Here is a 20,902-nt window from a genome sequence, read left to right on the forward strand (position 1 = left end):
AATAAACAATAACAATATGAAACAATGCAGAGCTTTTCGAAGAAGTATATAATACATGGCAGACAATGTCTAGTTTAGTTTAGGATACTCTAGTTTTCACTCAGAATGTAACCTTTCAAAAACAGCTTAAAACATTTTTAAAAATGTCAAATTGACAAATGTAAGAAAGTCAATGTCAAATATTCGTCAGTGCGACAAACAGTGCTCATTCTTCAATTTTCACTGTGAGAACCAAATAATTATCAAAAATATAAACATAAGTGAGAATGTGATTACCTCAAGAAATCCTATTACCAATATTTTTGTATCTGTCATGTTTTAAAATAAAGTAACGTGAAAATGAATCCATATAAGGATGCAGAAGAGAGTTCTTTCACGACATTACATCTCACATATGAAGATATAGCGACAAAATTGTTAAAAGACAATTTATTTTTATCTGCTTTGGAACTTCATACGGAACTTGTAGAAAGCGGCAAGGAATTACCTCAACTAAGAGAATTCTTTTCTAATCCTGGCAATTTTGAGCAACATGTATCGCGAGCGACTGATATTAGTTCTATGCGTATGTATTCATTTTACCTTTAAAAATTAACACTTAAGTTATATATGAAAAAAAAAGGAATCTTCATACCGATAACTTATATTCTGTAGACCGTACACCAAGTCAAGCTACATTGGACTCTCTAGACACAGCTAGGTATTCTGAAGATGGAGGTGGGGATCGCGGAGGAAGTGGTGGAGATGTAGCAGTGCTTGAGTTTGAACTTCGAAAAGCTCGCGAAACTATTAATGCATTGAGAGCAAATCTCACTCAATTTGCAGGTAATTAATATTATAAGTTTAGAACATAATATTTTGGAGCCAGTGGTAATGAATTATAATTCTTCGAAATTTATTTATATTGTATTGCAGATGGAGAATCATCTTTAGATAAAACAACAAAAGATAACTTTAATGAAAGATCTTTAAAGCCACATGAGAAAAGAGCTCTGAATTTTCTCATAAATGAATACCTATTGCTTCAAAATTACAAGTTGACAAGCATTACTTTTTCAGATGAAAATCCAGATCAGGTAACTTAGACAACAAGTATTTTAGATTATAACAATGAAAACAATTAAAAGTAAAGAAAAAGTTTTACACTCAGTTTCTGAAATGTTGAACACTCATTTATATATAATCTTAATGATTGTTGGTTGGTGGCAACCAATGATGCAGTAGGCTCCCACTAAGCATTCAGTAAATCTGTATTAGTTTACAGTTAATCCATATTAGTAAATCTGACTAAGCTTATCCTTTCAGAAAGTGCTGGTTAGCTGCATGTAATATATATTTACTAACTTTATAATTTTAAAGAGACACTTTTATTTAAGGAATTTGAAGATTGGGATGATGTTGGCTTAAATATGACGAGACCATCTAGTTTGATATCCTTATTTAGAGGAAGCACTAATAATCTGAATGTAACAAAGGAGGACACTGCTGTGAATACAAGTATATCATTGGCAGAAATGGAGTGTCAGACTGATTTTGATGAAGGCAATGTATGTGTTAGTTGTCAAACATCATTAGACCATGACTCTGAATGGAATCATGAGGTGATTAACATTCATTTTCTATTTACTAACAACACTGGTAAAATAATGATAATCATAATTTATAACTGAATAATACTGTTACATTTATAGATTACTAGTTTTTGCCTGTGGCTTCCCAAGTGTTTTTGCGGGTGCAAGGGATAAATATACCTTTGTATTCCAAACTATAATCTATCTGTTTGCCAATTTCCATTGAAATCTGTTCTGGCTTGATTGAGTAACAAAGATACATCCATCCAAACTTTTGCATTTACAATAATAGTAATTTTTTTCGCATTTCTTCACTCTTTAGTAAGATATATTTTTTTATTCTTCATCATCTCAAAATACATATAAAGACTTAACATTGGCATTCTTAGTATTTTTAATTGAATATAAAGTTTTATTTGACTAAGCCTGGTTTTAGCACAATAAGTGTTTGGGTGCAAGATGTTGGGTGATGATCGGGTGTTCAGATGACCTCCTCTACCCCAAAAAAAGTATTAAAAGAGTTTTCAGGCGCCTCATTTATGTGTACTAATAAAATTATTTAATAATATGAGTGACACTATAAATTTAATGTGAAATGATTTTGTAATTGTATTTTTTCTTTTCAATTATTTTGATTTTGAATTATAAGTCTTATACCATTCAATGTATTTGCTAAATCACTGGTAAGTGTTCTAATTATGTTGCATTTAAAGTAATGTTGCTATTACAAATATTTCAAAAAAATATTCTCAATAATTAATTCTTATTAGTTTTATATGTGTTTCCATTAATAAAAGAAAATTAACATTTACAGCTTTTAATTCAGGCTGAAGAGATAGAGTTGCTTAAACAAAAAATAATAGCTCTAGAAACAGAAAAGTTAAACTTTCAAAAGTTGTATGATGCTGCTTTAGTAAGTTTGAATTCACTGACAAGTCCCACTTCTGAGGGCAAAGCTCTTGACCTGCAAATACCAGGTGAAAAGTTGTTCAGTGGTCAATCAACATTAGAACAGACTTTTGAAAACAAGCCACTTCCTTGTACAGCTTCAGAGAATCATTATGGTAGTGGAAATTCAACACATAGTGTCACACCAGAGCAATTTGAGATGATATACAGTGAGAAAAATGGTGGATCGTAAGTATCAAATTTCACGATATGGTTTGCTTCTAGTTTTTTAGTCCGTCGTATTAGTTTCATGGAATCAATTGAAATTATTTTACAAATTGTACATCCAGGTATTTTTCACAACTATGAAAATTTTTTGAGGTAGAATATTATGAGAGATGTTTAGAGCATCTCATACCAAACAAAATTATAAATATCTAAAAACGACTCAACATGTTCACATTACTCGGTGGCAGGGATTTGTGCAAGCCCGCCAAACTCATCAAGCACTAATGCTTTGTATTGTTGTGTTCCGATTTGAAGGGTGAGTGAGCCAGGGTAACTGCAGGCACAAGGGACATGATAACTTTATTCCCAAGGTTGGTGGCCCAATGGAGAAAAAAAGGAATGGTTAAAATTTGATACGGCGGGACGTGACCCTCCAAACATCAGATGGCCAATTAGCTCGTCGGCCTACCAATATTAATAAAAAAAAAGGTTCATGTTTATAGACATACGTATTAACTGTATCTTCAATATTAATAGAACGAAAAAAGAAGGTTCAAACACCAGCTCATTTGAACCCGCGTTGCTTGGCGACAGTGTTCGCGGCTCACCCTACAGGCGTGGCAGCGTGACCACACTCGACGAAACCTTGAGTATCAACGACGCGGGCGAGTGGACGCGCGTGCAATATGAGTATAATACCATTGAGAACAGCAAGGAAATGTGGATTGACAGGTAACATTTAAAAGTTTTATTCATTCAAGTTAGTTTTAATTTTTAATAAACTTATTGGTAAGTTACAGTCTCTTGCAACAGTATCGTTCGTTATACCGTTATTTATTACCTTCAATATATTTCTGTAAGAGTAGTATATTAGTGAAATTTATCAATTAACATAAATTACAGTCGATAAGAGTGATCTGGACAGATGTAAGAAAAAAGTTTAATTTGTTGTTTTTAGGTGTATTTAAAAAAACTACAGTTGGGACTGCTGATTCTTGGCACTTGTTTTTGTTTAAAGTGCATTCTAAACAGATTATTTAATGAATACTAAAAAGAACAAGCGAGAATTCTCTTTTGTTTTTTTTGCTTTACTTTTATATTACACGCGCTCCATCTGACTTTTGTTTTTGTAATCTGATAGCCTTAAAAAGTTTCTATTGCACTCTAAATTTATACATTTTAATTTGTATTTTTAGTAATCTTCCTAACAACTTGAAGGAATCGATACTGTCGTGGTGTTACGACTCAACTGATCTTAATGAGCCTCTAGCCAACGATCTACTCTCAGACTTGGTAACCAGCAAACAACCCATCACATTACCTGGACTGCTACCATTAGTAGCGGACACACTGCCTCGAGTGAGTTTGGTTTTTTTTTTAATAGAGTTCTCATCATTGTCATTCCTGAGCTCATTGTAATTGTTATTCAATTGTCATTGCAATTGATTGCTGCGGTTTGTTAAAACATTCCACAAAAAATGATTTGTTAGATTGCGGGCATCCGGGCGAGGGTTTGGACGGGTTTTATTCAATATTATTTATTACGATTGCCTAAACACGGAGTGCAAGATTTCGGGGTTCATATATATGTATCTGAGCCTGATTATTCCACATAACTTTTTAAATGCCGTAATAGATGTGGTTAGACTCATCGCCTAAAACTATTCAAGTCGCAAATTCGGCCCCTCGTGGACTACTGCTCTCATCTCTGGGCGAGTGCTCTACAGTACTAGCTTATTTCATTTGACTGAAGTCAATGCAGAGCGGCTCGAATTATCATCATCCTTTGGCTTTGCGTAGAGGTATTGGAACAATCTATATTTTTTACCGCATTTTTCACGGGGAATGTTCCGAGGAATTGTTTGGATTAATTTCGGCTGCTGAATTTCACATTCGGAACTTGTTTGCCACCTATATAATAAAAATACAACATTCCAATTAGTATAAAGATAAAATGTTCAACCATGTTGCGGTGGTTAAGTAGTGATGATGACCGATTCGAGCACGACGGCCATCCCCAACGGACCCTTGACAACTCAGTTGTCACAGGCGTGTGCACGCAAGCAAAGGTGCACACGTTATCCCAATTCGACAGGGGCTGATTTAGAGGTCTTGGTGCCATGGAGCAATATTTTACATTAAAATGGTTAACTCGTCGGAATTATGTGAATCTCTCTCGCGGAGGCCCCGGGGTAGGTGGCTGGGTTTCCCTACATGCGACGTGTCGCAGGTGCTGCCGCACACGCTGGTGTCGCGGCGCGGCGAGGCGGCGGCGCTGCTGGCGGGCGCGGCGGCGCTGCTGCCCGCTGGCGACGCGCGGCGCGCGCGCACGCTGCACGCGCTGCTCACGCTCTACAAGAAGCCCGAGCCGCCCGACGCCAGGGCCGTCTGCGAAGGTATCGTCATCTTTTTTTTTATTTAACATTTGACCAATTTTTTGAATGTTGTAATTGGTTTTGGTTATTTTATCTCTATTGGTAATTTGTTATATAACTGTGCTCCTTAAAATATCAGATTTTTACTACCTTAATTATTTCTCGGGGTGTATAAGACTAATATGTTTCCCAATCAGGGATATCTCCTACGATACCTGCCTGTACTTATATACGGCGGGGCTTATACCGATGATATATTTTTTTCAGCGACATGTCTAGTCGTAAAGTGGGGTGGCAGTGGTGAAGTGCTATCTTCGATAGCGGAACTCCTGGCGTCCAGGTCCCCCGAGCGAAGAATACTCGCCAGCCAAATCTGTCTCTCGATAGCCCCATATGTGCCCATCGAGCTGTGCACTTCCCTGTTGCTCAGTCTGGTCGTACTCATGTGTGAGTCTAGTGAACCGGAAATAAGGAGCATCGGTCTCAAGTCCGCCTGCCTGGTATGCCCTGTCGCGGAGCACAAGTATGGGCAGCTGGAGAACATCATGTTTAGCTTCCTGAAGGATTCAGTGGAGAAGAATGTTAAAGATACTATTAGTGTATTTGTGCCAATTTTGGCAAGGAGTTCTCTATTTGCTGGTAATTGTTAGTTTGCTTCATATATATCTATACTAGTATTATAATTGCATAAGAAACTTTATCTGTTTATCTGTAAAGCTTTCATGGCCAAAAATCTGAACTGAATTTAATTAAATTTTGTATGCAGCTAGCTTTTTTATGCCCTAAAACGCGAACGAAACCGCGGGCGAAACCTAGTACTTCTATAGTTTCCTATTCAGATGGGCAAATAATCCACCTTATTTGATAAAACACAGATCTGCAATCTTGTTGTATAAGATTATGATACTTTATTATCCTATTTTTCCTTAGGTTTTTCAATAGGTCCTCAAACAGTTTTTGTATATGAAAATGTTTTAAAAAATCATTGAATTTTTAATTTGTCATAAACATTATCCGTTACGATTAAACAATAAGTACCTGTTTTTTTCACTTACAGGCAAATTTTCGTCGGATCTGCTTAGCAGAATAATGAACAATTTAGTGTTAGCGAGCACAGATAACGAATGGAAAATCGTAATTTTATATTTGGATGTGATGCAAGCTTTAGTTTTAGCGCAACTGGCCTATGTAATTAATGTACAATTAGTTAAAGATACAAACCTGAGTAACTGTGATATGGAAACCGTAAACCTGCAAGAAGTGCCGTTGAGTGAGAAAAAGTTTATAGATTTACAATGTTATATGACTGATGATGTTGATGCTAAGATTTTATTAACAACAATGAATAGCTTATTAAAAGATAACCCTGAGGCGAGATGGGAGGAATTGAATTGGTTTATTAGTGTGTAAGTATTTCAGTATATTTAATCATTGGGCACACACCTGAATTCTAAATGTTTATTGGTCGATGGCAGCTGATGACGCAATCGGCGGCCAATGAACGTTCAGTATTCAGTCGGGTTAGTAAATCTGACATCGATGTTGATGACGATGTTAATGATTTAGTTTCATACGAGTCCTAGTTTTTCTATTCTGAAGATAACACAGAGTCAAAACAAATTTATTTTTATTGTAATATATGAAAGTATTTCTATTAAGATTTTATTTTTATCTTCATTAATTTAGATTTTTTAACATTTATTGAATAATAAACTTATCTGTATTAGCAAATAAACCGATAAATAAAGTTAATAATATTCTCAATTTTATATTTATTCCTTTAAAATAAATTTTCGATTAGTGTCTATATGAAAGAAATATGTATGTAATTTTAGGTAATAAATATATATTTCCTCTGTAATATAATATAATTATTTATAATTTAATTATTACTTTTAATTTCGTTTTCAAAGCAATTTTCAATAAAATTATCTAAATTTTTTTTTTTTTACAGAGTAAAACAAATTTTAGATATAGCAACAAATAGCAAGATATTAAGTCACCACGCAATATATGAAATGCTTATAAATTTATTTAATAATTACGTAGATAACTTTGGTGCTGAATTCTCTTCGAAAATCTTAAATCCTATATTCAAAGAGATAATTATGGACTTAGAGAATAAATTAGAGAAACTACACGCAGTCAATGTTGATCGTGTCGTTATAGTTGGCATTTACCTAATAACGGTATTGATAGCGTGCGAGGAAAGAACGAAACATGGAGAATTTTTGGAAAAGTAAGTAAATTAATGATGAATACCATTATTAGTACTATACCTTAGCTATCTAATAATAATCATAGTAATGTTCATTCCCTAGTATTCTCCCGACTCGTGGATTCAGTCTAAGGCAGATTTCTCATCCACACACAAGCATAACTCATCAAACTCATCAAATAATAATTAGTCATATATAAACTCGTTTGATATCGTTTGATATTTCACAGATGGGTCATGTACAGCAGCTTGAGAGGTCTTCCAACGAAAATATTTTCTATTCCTTTTAAATATTTGGCACAAAACAAGCCAGATACGCTAAATTTCTTTTTGCAACATCTACGGGAATGTAAGTTGTTTATTTTTTTTAAGAAATAATATATGTATAATTATATATATTACTGAAAAAAATATGTTAGAAATTTCGAAATTGAAATTTATTTATTTTAACATGTCGTAATTTTGCATTTGCAGTCTCAGCCACTAGTTGCGACAGTTCGAGCGGCAGCGCCGTCCGCGTGTACATCGCGAACCTTATCACGGAACTCCTGAACATAACGGACGTAGAGGAGGAGTGTATAGACAAACAGCTCCTACCCGCCATCGTCGCCTTGCTTTATGATGACGATGTGTAAGTTTAAATAAAAAATAACTTGTTTAAAATATCCGATAGGTTAGTTTTCTAGAGTTTTATGCCTGTATAATATTATACAAGTTGTGTTTTTTTTTTCTAAATTAACGAATACAATTTTCTGATAGAAAAAGTTATGCATAGTCATCGTCGACAGTTCCGTCAGAATTATAGACGGGCCGAGAACCATCTCGTGATTTTAAAACATAAACTAAATGTTAAGCTAACACCGGTTCGGAATGTAAATTCTTCCGAGAAGATCTGCTCTATATAGCGCACCAGTAGCTACAACGGTACTGGCCCGCCAGGTCGGTCCGCGAGGCGGGGCTGTCGGCGTGGGGGGGCGCGGCGCGGCGCGTGGCGGGCGACGCTCGCGTGTGGGCGCCGCTGGAGGGCGCGCTGGGCTCGCGGGAGCTGTCGGCCGGCGAGCTGGCCCGCGCCGCCGAGGCGCTCGCGCTGCTGCTGCTGCCCCACGAGGACGGCCGGCCCGCCTCCGAGAGAGGTACTACTCACTCTGGGCACCCATCTGACGAAACGCAATTGTTACGGTTTTCCAACAGTAATAATTCAAATAAAAATTATCTTTGTTATATATATAATTCTCCTTGTTGAAAAATCAGTTGTAATTATCATATAGTATTACTATCTCCATCCTGTAGAAAAAGTACACTAATAGTATTCGACATACAAAATTTATTTAAAGTGAACCTACCCACAATTTATTAAGAGTTTAAAATCAAATTAAATTCTTAATTAAATGTAGAAGCATTGCACTTACTTATTGATTATCAAATCAAATACTACCATAATAATAATACCAGCTTGGGAAATAAAATACCCTGAGAAGAACCGACGAAGGAAACTCGGAGGGTTGTTTTAATCACAGCCACCCCTCTATGACCTAAATACTAGTTGGGTGAAAACAAAATGATCGTTCTTGTTCTAACCAATTTCGGGCACGGCAGTCAACCTCAAGGAAGACCAGGGCGCACAAGTGTGTACGCAAACAAACACAGGTGCACCCTCCATTCCGTCACTCTCATAATCCGAAGGGACTGCAAATCCGTCACGGCCGGAAAGAGTTCAGACGCAGGATCATTAGCGTTATGTGTTTCAAAGCACGGGATCGACACAGTTCCAACTTTCAGACTTCTGGCTCGTACTAAGAATTTTTCGATAAAAAAAACTGTTTTGATTTGTCGGCCCGACCCGTGCTCTGAAACCAAAATCTCGGGATCTGGGGCCTCACACGAAGCCCCAGGACCGAGCACTCGTCCCACTCGTGCCCGTTGCAGCGGTGTCGGCGCTGTGCCGGCTGTGCGAGTGCGGCGCGGCGCGCGCGGCGGCGGGCGCGCTGTGCCCCGCGCTGCAGCTGGCCGCGCACCGCTGCGCGCCGCACCGCGACCTGCCCCGCGCGCTGCGGTGACGAGCTCGTTTCCTTCTTCATTGTTTTGACTTTTCGACTCTTTTATTCCTTTCCATCCGTTGAACAAAATTGTACCAGATTTCCATTTAAGTAGTTACTGACGCATACCCCTCCGATTATTTTAATTAGCCCAAAGGGATCAGGATCACACCTGCGACGTTTTACGTTGCTAGGCGACCCGTAACCCGTTGCGCTATTGACGTTAAATTGATTATTATGTCCTTCATATAAACAAGTTATCGCAGTTGCGATATAATCCCTAGCCGTAGTAAACGAAAATTTACTACTCACTTATTACTTGCATAAAATTTAAAAGTAGTGGATACGATTTCTGGTTCCTCGATATATACCTAAAAATGTATGTGACGCTTTGTAGGAAACTAGAAGAGATCGTTCAAGCGCCGTCCCTGTCGCAGTACAAGCCGGCGATCGAGGCCCTGTTGCAGGTCGTGGGCTCGCCTGGCGAGGTCCCGCGGGGCCCGTCCCCTCGCCCGTCGACCAATCTCCAGGCCGCTCAGGAAGTCGGTAGAAGGGTTACGCAAATATTTCAACAGTCCAAAACTAATATGAATCTGCAGAACATTTTTAAGAAAAAGACGTAGTCTGAAGGATGCTTTTTAGAGTTTTTTTTTCATCTGGATTGAGATATAATTTTTGTGCAACTTCTATGAATAAAATTAGTATAGAAGCCATTTAAAACACACTATCACTCAATATCATTAGTAATTAATTACTTAATTTTAATTATGTATTACTTTTGCTTGGGTCGAGTGCTTTTATAAAAGTAACGAATTTTCGATCACATTATAAAAGACTTCCTTAACGTTAAAACTAAAATTCTTGTATAAATTCTTGTGGCAGCCATGTTAGTGATTGGTAGAGATGATACTTGATATCACAATTTCTATGTTTCTATAAAACATTCGCTTTATTCTCAGCTTTATATAATAATAGATAATATTTCGTAAGAAACATAATATTTTATGGACAAAAGGCATTTGTACTTAATTATTTTAAATCTCAAAAGTTCCATAGACAATATTTTTTTCATAGTTAATATTCTTTATGTTGACATAAAAGTTTATATTAATGTTATTGTTGAAATGACTTCCCCTATAAAGTGCTTCTCCCTATCGTTAAGTAAATGAATTGTAAATATTTTTTTATCGTTGTACAAATGTTGCCGGTATTGTTTATTTTAAATGTTGATTTCATATGTAAGTACTTTAAAAATGACAAATAAGATTATACTATTATGTATATTTATAGTTCGTTCGTTTCATAAACATAATAAATTATTATAAAAAATGTTAACTAATATTTTATATTGGCTACAAACAATTATTGAATTTAGTACATTATATATAAAACAAACATTACATACTGAAACCGTTATTACATTTTGAGTTTTAACTATGTATATAAATATAATGTTTTTTTTTATATATTAAACTTTAAGCGATACAAAACCGATACTACTATTGATACGAATTTTAAGTGCTTTTGAAATAAACATTTATTATTTAAGGGTGTTCAATGTTTAGTGAAAATTGGTCGTGAAAACTGGAAAGTATTATTTCTCTGGTAGTTTGAATTCAGGGTCATCACACCCGAGGTACGTGAATTGAATACTCATTCTTCAAATATAAATATTACTTATAATTACATTCCTTAGAAACAATTCGCTAAATTACATTTAACCAAATGAATATACATGTAACTTCTCCTATATGGAAAATCCTTAATTTAGGTATTATTATAGCCTATACCAACCACAAGAGAAGCAAAGACAAATAAACAACTTTGACATTGAATTAACGCGATATTATTGGTCAACATCTTAAATAATCTATGGTTCGCGAAATTGCTTTTTGAAAGTCACGTTGTTATCGGAACTTGAAAATAAAATTAAAATCAATATAAGCACTTAAGTGGGATAGTATTTCATTATAAATAAAGATATATAAGCATATAGCATATATATTAGCATATCATATGAAATATACAAATTACAGGTTCTTTTATATCTCCTCCCTCGATTGGAATAGGCCATATAAAATACATAAAACACTGCTATGATTCCTAACGAGATTATTTCAAAATAATTTGTTTTCTGACTTATTTTTTGTTTCAAGTTTTGGGCTTTTTATTTCGTTAAACTCACTTTTTTTCTATTACCGAATAAGCTTTCTATCTTGTATTTATTAAAAACTCTCATTAAGATCTAATATAATATTAGTTGTCAGTACTTTTGTAAGCAAAGTATAAACAAACAAAAATATAAACTGCACATTAGGTGTTTTTTAATACTTTTCACTACTGTGTTGTTGAAATGAAATGAAATAAAAATAATTTGTAATTGCAATAATGGCTTTAAATAGCACATTAGGGGTATATAAGTCATCAATAATTCCGCAAACCGCCACTTAACAATTTAGTGCTACCAATAGTCGACTATATTATTGAGAACCTTCAACAAGGTTTAAAAGTTCCACAAAGCCCTGTTTTGTGACATACTGTATATCATGATACATTACATTTTAATTAACAGCCAGTTCAGTACAAAATAAAATAATGACTATAGTATTCAGCAAATATGTTAATAATTAAAATATAGTATTTAATTACACACCTATTTAATATGATAAAACAATATTATATGACAAATGCATCAACTGATACAATTACATATTTAAAAAAGAAAGAATGTAACATATAGGTACATATTCAATATATGTTGTAATCATTAACTCAATAAGTTAGAAAAGGGTGCTGTCTGTTCTCATTTAAATTTGGATTATAAATTCATTTACAATATGTGACATAAATAGTATTTTAAAATTGTTTTTTTTATGAGGATATATAATTTGAAAATAATTAATAATAAAATAATCTGTTACAGTTTCTTTAAAGTGGAACATATATATTTTATATTGAACAAACAATATGGACTTAATGACTACTTATAAGAATCTCACGACTATGGAATTTTGTTTTAATTTATTATTTAAAATGCTGTTGTTAATGTGATATATTCTATACCTACGAGTTATTTTAATTTAGTACGCGAAAATAGGTTGTGTATTAAATTCTTAGTGAAATATAAATTTTATAAACAAACATATGTTTTTTTTTTAATAAGGAGGCAGCCAACAACTAAATGAAGTATGTTTTAATAGCAACGACAATTAACATTATAATACAAGTCTTTTTGACTGGTAACATGAGAAGATTCTTTAAAAATAAAATAAGTAGTTCGAATTTTATTTTATTGTTTTCCTAATTAACACATTGTACGCCTACGAGGCCGGCGACATAAGAAACAAACGATGAGTTTAGAGAGCAAACGGCTGAGCTACTTTATTCTCTAATATAAGGAAAATAGTTTACAACTTGTTATTTAATTTATAAATTACTCTTAGGTCACAAAAGTTTTTACAATGTACAAAAACATTGGACTTTACAAAAACTACACAAAAACAAGTAAGAAAGTTTTGTTAGTCAGGGTTAAATGTCCGCGCGCGAAATATTTACCTAAAAGTTGAGGCTTCAAAACAGCGTATGCCTATGGAGTATGGATAGATTATTTATAAGATCAGTTTCCGTGCTAAAACAAATATATTTTATTAATTGAACTTCACCAGTTACTTAAAAAAAATTAAGTTGTAATTAAGTCATTAGAGACATAAAAGGGGGTTCATACTACAAAAGGTCATGGACAATAGTTTAGAATCAAAATAAATATTCAGAGAATGCGACCTTGAGCACCCCTCACACCAACACATTGGAAAAAATGTACCACAAACCAGTTTTTCGAAAATATCGTCTCTACGTTCAAAAGAAGTTATTACAGAAATTATAAATAACCAACAACTTTTCTAAGATACGCTATTCAATCAGAAAAATGGGTCGATGTTTTATTTTTCACACAAATTGAATGAAGAAATAATTTTTACCTTTGAAATTGTAATTTAATTATTTAAAATTGTTATTAATGAAAGACATCTTATTTATATTGTTCTTTATTCCCTTTTTAAATGCACCATTATTTTTAACAAGAATAAGTACTTTTTAAACACATAATATTTGTTACAAGTTTCATAGTTTATTCCTTCTTCTTCCTTGGGCGCATGCAGCATACTGCACTGGAGTCCAACATGTTATAGTTAGCGTCACCCTTAATTCGGGATTCGGTAAATTTAGCGTGAGTCTCTGCAGCTAAGGCATAAGACTTGACAGCTGGCACATTCTTCATGGAATCCATGTAATTGGTCTGTAATTAAAAATAAATTTGTGCATTATTTCTATGTATTTTTTCGAAAATATGAATAGGCACAATCATATTCTGGGTTTGACCGACAAGAAAGAAATTGGCCCTAAAATTCAGTCCAAAGTTGTCAGTCCAAAGATGTGCTATTTGTGGAGAACAATTGATTGATTCATTTAAAAAAGAAATCACTATTAGCTTAAACAGATTGCAAATATAAAAAGGGTGTGTCATTGAAAGCCTTATCTAGAAAGGTATTTTTTAGAAATTCCCTATTTAAAGATTATAAATATTATCTATATACTGTAGTTTAACTTACCAAAGTTTCATATTTAGACTTGTCAATAGCAAACTCAGCCTTGCCCAGTAAAGGTAGAGCTTCAAAACGTTCCAAGAATGGCCAGATTGTATAATCAACTAGGCCTGGTTCATCTCCATGTAAAAATTTAGTGCCACGGGCTTCAATTTCTTTTTGCAATAGCTCCAAACCTTTGTGATAGTTTTCAGCCATGTTGGGTTGAAGAGCTTGAGCATTGAATGCAGCAGTGTAGTATGCTGATTGAGCCTAAGAAAAACAAGTAAGTTTTAGTTTGTATGTTATAATAGAAAAATATATCGAATTATTTTGAATGGTAAGTGTTTCTTAAAAATATGGTCACTTACACCAGCAAACTGCTCCACAAGCATTTTATCCTGAGCCCGTCTTAGTGGATCTGATGACTGAAGGGACACCTCAGGATATTTTTCATCAAGGTATACATTAATAATGTTGCTATCAAATATTGCTTTTCCTTGCTCATATTCCAAGGCCGGAACAGTTCCTACAAGAAAATACATATTTTTTAAATGGAATTACCTGAAATGAGTAATGAAGTATTTATTGATAATACGTACCTTTGGGGCTGAAATTAAAAACCCATTCTGGCTTGTGATCCAAATTAATAAAAACTAAGTCATATTGAATTTTTTTAGCATTTAGTACAAGAACACTTCTTTCAGCATATGGGCAAAATCTCATTGCAAATAACCGCAATTTTCCATTGTACGATGGAAGTTCATCTCCTTTAAGGTAAAAAAAAAACTTTAAAAATGTTATCACTTATCAGTATAAAAATATGCAGTAGAACTAACATTCCCTTACCCGTTTGCAAATGTTTTTCCGACATTATTAGGTTTTTTATTATATTTGTGTAGGGAAGTATTTATTCAATGTATAGTTAGAATGACGGAATGAGAAAGAATAAATTGATTAAAACAAAAAATAGTAGTTATAAGTACTGACAATCATAAGACGTCGAAAACTGCACTTTCCGGTAAATCATAGACATTATATGTAAATGTAATAAAAAAATAAATTATTGACCAAAGAGTATTATAAACTTCCTACTGTAGTTGTTGATGAAATAATTGTAAAAAAATCCAACTTGAATATCCATATGACAAATCACATTTTTATAATTGACAGACCGGTTTCGGATTTAATTGTAATGAAACCACACTCATCCTTACAATCAAATACGTATATAATCAGAGAATTACATGTTCATTTTCCCTGCCCGTGTTCTAATATATTTGGGGCCGACGGCGCAGCAAGTCCTTTCCTTGCATTCTTCTCTGTTATTCATGATCTGCTCGTCCACATCCATCTCTCTCATATCTCTATCACATACATCCTCACACGCTCCATTCATGTCTTCTTAGGTCGTACTCTTCTCCCTCTACGCTCACGTTCATAACAACTCAAATGGTTTCCTTTCACTTTTTCTGTTATCGGAGCTACTTCAAGACTTCTTCTTATATACTTGTTTCTTATTTTATCCATTCTCCTTACTCCATATCATCATACCCATCTCAACATCCTCATTTCTGCTCAATTGAAATTTCTTTTCATCCTTCTAAAAAAACTGAAACTGGCTTGGCTGCGTAATTTCACTCTCCTATCTCAATCTTCGTTCAACATGCTTTCAAACTAAGTGACATTAACTTTATTCATCAAAAGTTTTTGCACTCCGGTCCATCGCCTTTATTTTAAAGTTGGGTACCAGGTAAGTGGTGCACCATCAGTTGTTCGTTTTCATCAGAAAAATAAAACTAACCACTTTCATCATACTCCCGTAACAGCTTCCATACTTCTTTTGGTATTTCATCTGGCCCCACTGCTTTTCCGTTCTTCATTCCATTTTCACTTCATCCATGGTTATCTTTCTCATTAGTCCTACATTCTCAGATATTCTGTGAAGCTCACCATTCCAATACTTTTTTTCATTCAACAACCTTTCAAGATTCATTCTCCATCTGTCCTTAATTTAGACATCGTCTGACAGCACTTCACCTGCTTCATCTTTCATACATTTTATCTATATAACATCCTATCCCTTTCTTTCTCCAACTTTAATTAGCCTGTACAATTGTTTCTGGCTAGCCGGAATATGTAAGGTGTTATATAAAATTGGTCCTGTGCTTTTTCTCTAGCTATGGAAACAGTTTTTTTTTTATTTGTCTTTCCACTTATTATATTCGCGGAACTGAATGAGGCTCGAAACATCAACGCCAAGTATTGCGATACTAGCTGTGCGGTTAATACGACACCCACGGGATGGGGTAGGGTAGATGGGGTAGCCCTTTCTATGAAGGAGCTATAGAGAACGACATCATCAACACAAATTAATAAGATGTTAAATTATCTTCCTAACTTGTAATGGATATTATATTGAATGAAATCGTCATTTTCTTATGCGATTTTTTGATTTTCATATTTATAATCACCGAATGTAAATGGGCCCAAATACCGAAGTAACTAAATAGTAATAATATTATATTAATTATTATGACTACAAGTTATTGACATGTTTACATATGTCAAGATTATCCGCATAACGATTCAAACTTTAGACTTTAGAGTTAGACCGTCAGTTTCACTTTAATCACGTTATCAATGAAACGTCAAAATTGTCATAAATCTAGAAGTTGGACTTGGAACGTAGTCCATAAGTACAGAACCTATAAGTCCTATAACCTATAACCTACTTAAATGAACATAGTATAGTTGACGAAAAGCCTTAATTAAGAATTTAATTTAATTGTCGACTATATATCCCGTGACATTATTTGATATTGCAATGCTTATTACAGATTCATAAGAACTATGTATAATTTAGTATTTACTTTTAAAGAAAAAATACCCATATATTCAGAAGTTGATCTAAACCCTATGTTTATGTGTGACAGAATTAGAACTTTATTGCCTCAGAAACGTTAACTTAAACATTGCAGTATAGTTATAACTTGATATTATATTCTTACTAACTTCAATAAATGCATGTAAAACAATTTGTACCAACCCTAAAAGTATACATTTCTTTAGTCATAGTGTATCTAGTATAAAAATGTCAGTCATGACTACATGAGTAAGTGAGTTATGTCAGTCACTATAAAAATAAACAATAATAAATAATTACAACATACGAAAACGGATATAACATAACATTTAAGATTAAATAATACGTATTTAGATGATTAAGTTCAATGACGGTCTAAAACAGTAGATAGTAAGTGTTTTCGTCTGATAAAATAATTGTAAGATAATAGTCATCATGATACTGTCCACATTAAGTTTTGCCATGCACATACTCGTGTCATCGTATAAAGTGTTGGCCCCAGTTGGTCAGATATTAGAATACGTCTTGCCGTATCGCAACATGGCTGCAAAAGCAATATCTGGAAGTATCAATTTCAACACAAAACACTTAAAAAAAGGTAAACATTTGATTGGTAATAAGTATTTATTCTGTTTGATATTGTTAAATATGCATATTTTGCGATTACTAATCGAATTGTACTGTTAAATATTATATGTTTATTACTATGTAGTAATAAACACTTATATTATTAAGGTAAAAATAATGACCAACACTTAGCAACAAAGACAAAAGAGTATGTTAACTACGTAATCACTATGTACTTTTGTAATATTAATTATTATACACTTGTTAACTTAATCTAGTTTCGTAAACGACATGGATTCTAATATGTGTGAAATTGAATGTTTAGATGAATTAGTAGGTACTTATTCATCTTAAAATTAAATTAAGAATGTGAATGTAAGTTAAAACCTTGGTAAAACAAATAATGTACATTATTGCGTCACTAAAATGTATATCGAATTCCTTACATATTTGACTGTTTATGTCTACAAAGAAAAAAACAAAGTCGCTTTTCGCCGTCTTTACGCTTAGTTTAGATCTTTTATATTACGCGACGGATTTTAATGCTGTTTTCTTCAATAATGAGAGTGATTCTTGAGAAAGATTTACATGTTATACATTTTATAGTAGAGAAAGCCTAGAATTTGAACTTTCTTAGGCGGGATAAAAACATTTTTTTTTTAAATCATGTGTTCTTTAATATAAACGTTGTTTATAGACCCCTATTATTAAATAAATAATAATTTATAGCAGGTACCTAATACCTATCTATTTTTAAGATTTTGTTTTCAAAGGAATATTAAATTGTTCATGAATTCACTAATTTTACGAATTACATTATTACATACAATCATTATTTTGTTCTTATATGATATTATTCTAGGTGACCCTCTTCCGCCTTACAATGGGAAATTAAGGATATACAACATGCGTTATTGTCCGTTCGCTCAGCGAACAATTTTGGCGCTGAACGCGAAACAAATTGACTATGAAGTGGTGAATATTAATCTTGTTGAAAAACCGGAATGGTTGCCAAGGAAGAGTGCTTTTGGTAGGTAAGACAATAGGCAAGTGTAGATAAAATAGTATAGTATAGTACAATCAGTTTAAATTTTTATTTACGTTGAATGCTGTTATTCTTATAAGGATCATCCCATTCTAGGATATCTATGTGTAAAATAATTAGCTATATCTCTTGAAATAAACAATATACAATTAAGTATAAACCCCAAGGATGCCGTAAACATATTAATTTGTGGTTAACACTCGTAATAAATGGCTCATCTATAATGTATTTTATTACAAGAACAATTGAGTTATATGTAAGTAAAGTTTTCGGAACCACGTAGTGTTTAGAGGTAATTGTTATTTTTTTTCAAAGCATTATTATCATCAAAACATGTCAAGCGTCTTATATATTAATAGCGTCAGCCGATTTTTGTCCCAGTGATTACGGGACGATAGCTGCACATAGAAAATCGGTTATGTTCTCATTTTAAAGAGCTCCAGCCGTATATGTACAGAAAAATAAAGAGAATTCTGGATTGCAATTTACTAAATTGTTATTAATTTTATAGAATAATTTTAGAGAGAGGAAAAAGTTACTGGATGGTTAGAGTATGAAAAATATGAATAACTAAATTAAAGTAAAATTGTTATCGATATACTAACTTAACTAATGTATACTATTTGACATTAAAACATTAATTTAAACAAAGGTTCATCATTTTGGCGCCAAATATAGATGAGTGACTTGCAGTTTACAATGAAATGAAATCAGTCATAAGTTTCGAAATTCTTAAATAATCTTTTGAATAAACACGAAGTTTCGCGGGACCCACTAATTTCTTTATAAATTATGTAAGCGAAACCGGAATATATAATAATAATAAATAATATTCGCCAATGTTCGTAATAATTATTAATCAATAATATTGCATTGTATTATATTAACATAACTCTCTATACTTATACATGTTTGTTCATCTTAATTTACAGATGTATAAGAAATGAGAAGATATTTTTAGTACATCTATGGATATATAGGAGACATTAAAAGTTATTTTAATTGTAATATGTTTTGAATAGACATATTTTCAAGATAGTACACTTTCCAAAAAATAAGTAGGTATGTACCTATATTGTTTTTATTTTCTAAAATTTACATTTTTTATATTACAGGTAAGGTTCCATCTATAGAAATAAAGGAAGATGTGTGCATCTACGAAAGTTTAATAACAGTAGAATACTTAGATGATGTGTATCCTCAGCGACCATTATTGCCTAAGGATCCAGTCAAGAAAGCCTTTGACAAAATAATTGTAGAAACCACAGGACCTGTAAGCATTTTCTTCGAGTATATTTTTTTTTAAACCCAGTTGTTGGTTTTTTGGGGGTATTTAGAAAAACATTCAGTATCAGTGTCAATTCAATATAATATTTTGAAAAGTGATCTATATTATTTTAAATTATTACTCAAACTATCTTTGTGTCATTTTGCATACAATTTAAATCATTAAGGTGAGGTGAGGCTATAGGTAGAGACTAACATTATATTTTTTTGTTTTCAATCATCCAACACAACCACTGCCATCCAATTAATTATTGATAAATTTATATTTTGTCTGTAGATTCATGCTATGTTCTTCAAATCAATGACTGCACCAGATACCATCACCGAAGCGACAATAAATGCTTATCACGGAGCCTTAAAGTTTATTGAAGATCAATTAAAAAGTCGTGGTACCACATTTTTGGGGGGAAATGAGCCAGGTTATGCTGATTATATGATTTGGCCGTGGTTTGAAAGAGTGCAGGGCTATAAAAAGACTGATCATCAAATAAAAATAGATCCAATCAAGTATCCAATATTGGTTTGTATTTTTTTTTCAATTAAATTTGTTTATAACTATAACCTACTTATATACATCTATTTAAAAGTAAAGTAACATCCTGTAAATGCCCTTGCTGGGCCTCCTTTCTATAAATACCCACATTTTGGGATTTTGTTAGAATTGTTGTTTATTTTTAGTTTTTATCTTAAAATAGTTACGTTGGATATCTTATTTCAGGTGCAGTACATAGATAAGATGTTTAAAGATCCAGCAGTGAGTCAGTACTTAATACCTAATGACATTATGGAGAAATTTGTTAATGGCTACAAACTTGGAAATCCTAATTATGAGTTACTTAATGAGAATTAATTTTTTTAAACTGAAAAGAAGTCACAGTCACACTATAATATATTCTCAAAGTGTATTAATATATTTCAATAAACCCTAATGAGTAACAATTTGTGTTATTTGTTACAAATGTAATTATCCAAGGTAGAATGGACTGCAAGCTATGTATACTGCATTGAATGGCCTCAGATTATATTGATTCTTTATTAGAACAAAGGGTATTGTTTTTTAACCTAAGAGGCAAGTGTTATTAATATATATTTTAATTATGTTGTTAGTAAAATTGAGTTAAAAAAATATATCTTTGTTGAATTTCATTAATGATTATATTTAAATCACTAAATAGAAGGTAGAGAAAGAAAATTTTAAGAAATTATATTTTATTTGTATGTATGTATATATAGTTTAGTCA

The 20,902-nt window shown here is 33.0% G+C and overlaps 3 protein-coding genes across 5 annotated transcripts; 2 read left to right on the forward strand and 1 right to left on the reverse strand.

The window, feature by feature from the left end:
- The first annotated feature begins 195 nt into the window (after positions 1-195).
- On the forward strand, positions 196-10,539 carry LOC125069599 (RAB11-binding protein RELCH-like). Of its 3 annotated transcripts, none has more exons than XM_047679151.1 (16): positions 196-565; positions 655-825; positions 916-1,076; positions 1,377-1,601; positions 2,386-2,708; positions 3,225-3,419; positions 3,884-4,046; positions 4,918-5,083; positions 5,330-5,701; positions 6,120-6,468; positions 7,017-7,301; positions 7,511-7,629; positions 7,755-7,911; positions 8,220-8,413; positions 9,207-9,333; positions 9,714-10,539. In XM_047679151.1, exons 1-16 carry the CDS (start codon positions 340-342, stop codon positions 9,937-9,939), a joined length of 3,459 nt encoding a protein of 1,152 aa, XP_047535107.1. In that variant the 5' UTR covers positions 196-339; the 3' UTR covers positions 9,940-10,539. The 3 variants fall into 3 exon arrangements, with proteins under 3 accessions (XP_047535107.1, XP_047535108.1, XP_047535109.1); XM_047679152.1 differs by having other exon boundaries at positions 1,377-1,547; XM_047679153.1 differs by lacking the exon at positions 9,207-9,333 and having other exon boundaries at positions 9,714-9,773.
- Positions 10,540-13,355: 2,816 nt separating this feature from the next.
- Positions 13,356-14,922, reverse strand: LOC125069604 (pyrimidodiazepine synthase-like). Its single transcript, XM_047679161.1, has 5 exons — positions 14,746-14,922; positions 14,499-14,666; positions 14,268-14,425; positions 13,924-14,169; positions 13,356-13,610 (listed from the first exon to the last, which is right to left on the reverse strand). Exons 1-5 carry the CDS (start codon positions 14,768-14,770, stop codon positions 13,443-13,445), a joined length of 765 nt encoding a protein of 254 aa, XP_047535117.1. The 5' UTR covers positions 14,771-14,922; the 3' UTR covers positions 13,356-13,442.
- A 2,042-nt stretch (positions 14,923-16,964) lies between these two features.
- Positions 16,965-20,600, forward strand: LOC125069603 (pyrimidodiazepine synthase-like). Its single transcript, XM_047679160.1, has 5 exons — positions 16,965-17,360; positions 18,192-18,359; positions 19,490-19,647; positions 19,939-20,181; positions 20,380-20,600. The coding sequence occupies exons 1-5, from the start codon at positions 17,198-17,200 to the stop codon at positions 20,509-20,511; spliced, it is 864 nt and encodes a 287-aa protein (XP_047535116.1). The 5' UTR covers positions 16,965-17,197; the 3' UTR covers positions 20,512-20,600.
- The last annotated feature ends 302 nt before the right edge of the window (positions 20,601-20,902 follow it).

This window comes from Vanessa atalanta, chromosome 15 (genome assembly GCF_905147765.1).
Source record: "Vanessa atalanta chromosome 15, ilVanAtal1.2, whole genome shotgun sequence".
In the NCBI taxonomy this organism is placed as follows: Eukaryota; Metazoa; Arthropoda; class Insecta; order Lepidoptera; family Nymphalidae; genus Vanessa; species Vanessa atalanta.

Bases quoted from the DNA above. Each gene is read 5' to 3' on its own strand.
- LOC125069604 (XM_047679161.1), bottom strand. From the start codon at position 14,770: ATGTCGGAAAAACATTTGCAAACGG. The intron at 14,667-14,745 runs GTAAGGGAATGT...TTTACCTTAAAG, and splicing joins GGAAAAACATTTGCAAACGG to GAGATGAACTTCCATCGTAC. The intron at 13,611-13,923 runs GTAAGTTAAACT...TTTTAATTACAG, and splicing joins AGTCTAAATATGAAACTTTG to ACCAATTACATGGATTCCAT.
- LOC125069599 (XM_047679151.1), top strand. From the start codon at position 340: ATGAATCCATATAAGGATGCAGAAGAGAGTTCTTTCACGACATTACAT. The intron at 1,602-2,385 runs GTGATTAACATT...TAACATTTACAG, and splicing joins ACTCTGAATGGAATCATGAG to CTTTTAATTCAGGCTGAAGA. The intron at 9,334-9,713 runs GTGACGAGCTCG...GACGCTTTGTAG, and splicing joins GACCTGCCCCGCGCGCTGCG to GAAACTAGAAGAGATCGTTC.
- LOC125069603 (XM_047679160.1), top strand. From the start codon at position 17,198: ATGATACTGTCCACATTAAGTTTTGCCATGCACATACTCGTGTCATCG. The intron at 17,361-18,191 runs GTAAACATTTGA...ATATTATTCTAG, and splicing joins CACAAAACACTTAAAAAAAG to GTGACCCTCTTCCGCCTTAC. The intron at 20,182-20,379 runs GTTTGTATTTTT...ATCTTATTTCAG, and splicing joins CAATCAAGTATCCAATATTG to GTGCAGTACATAGATAAGAT.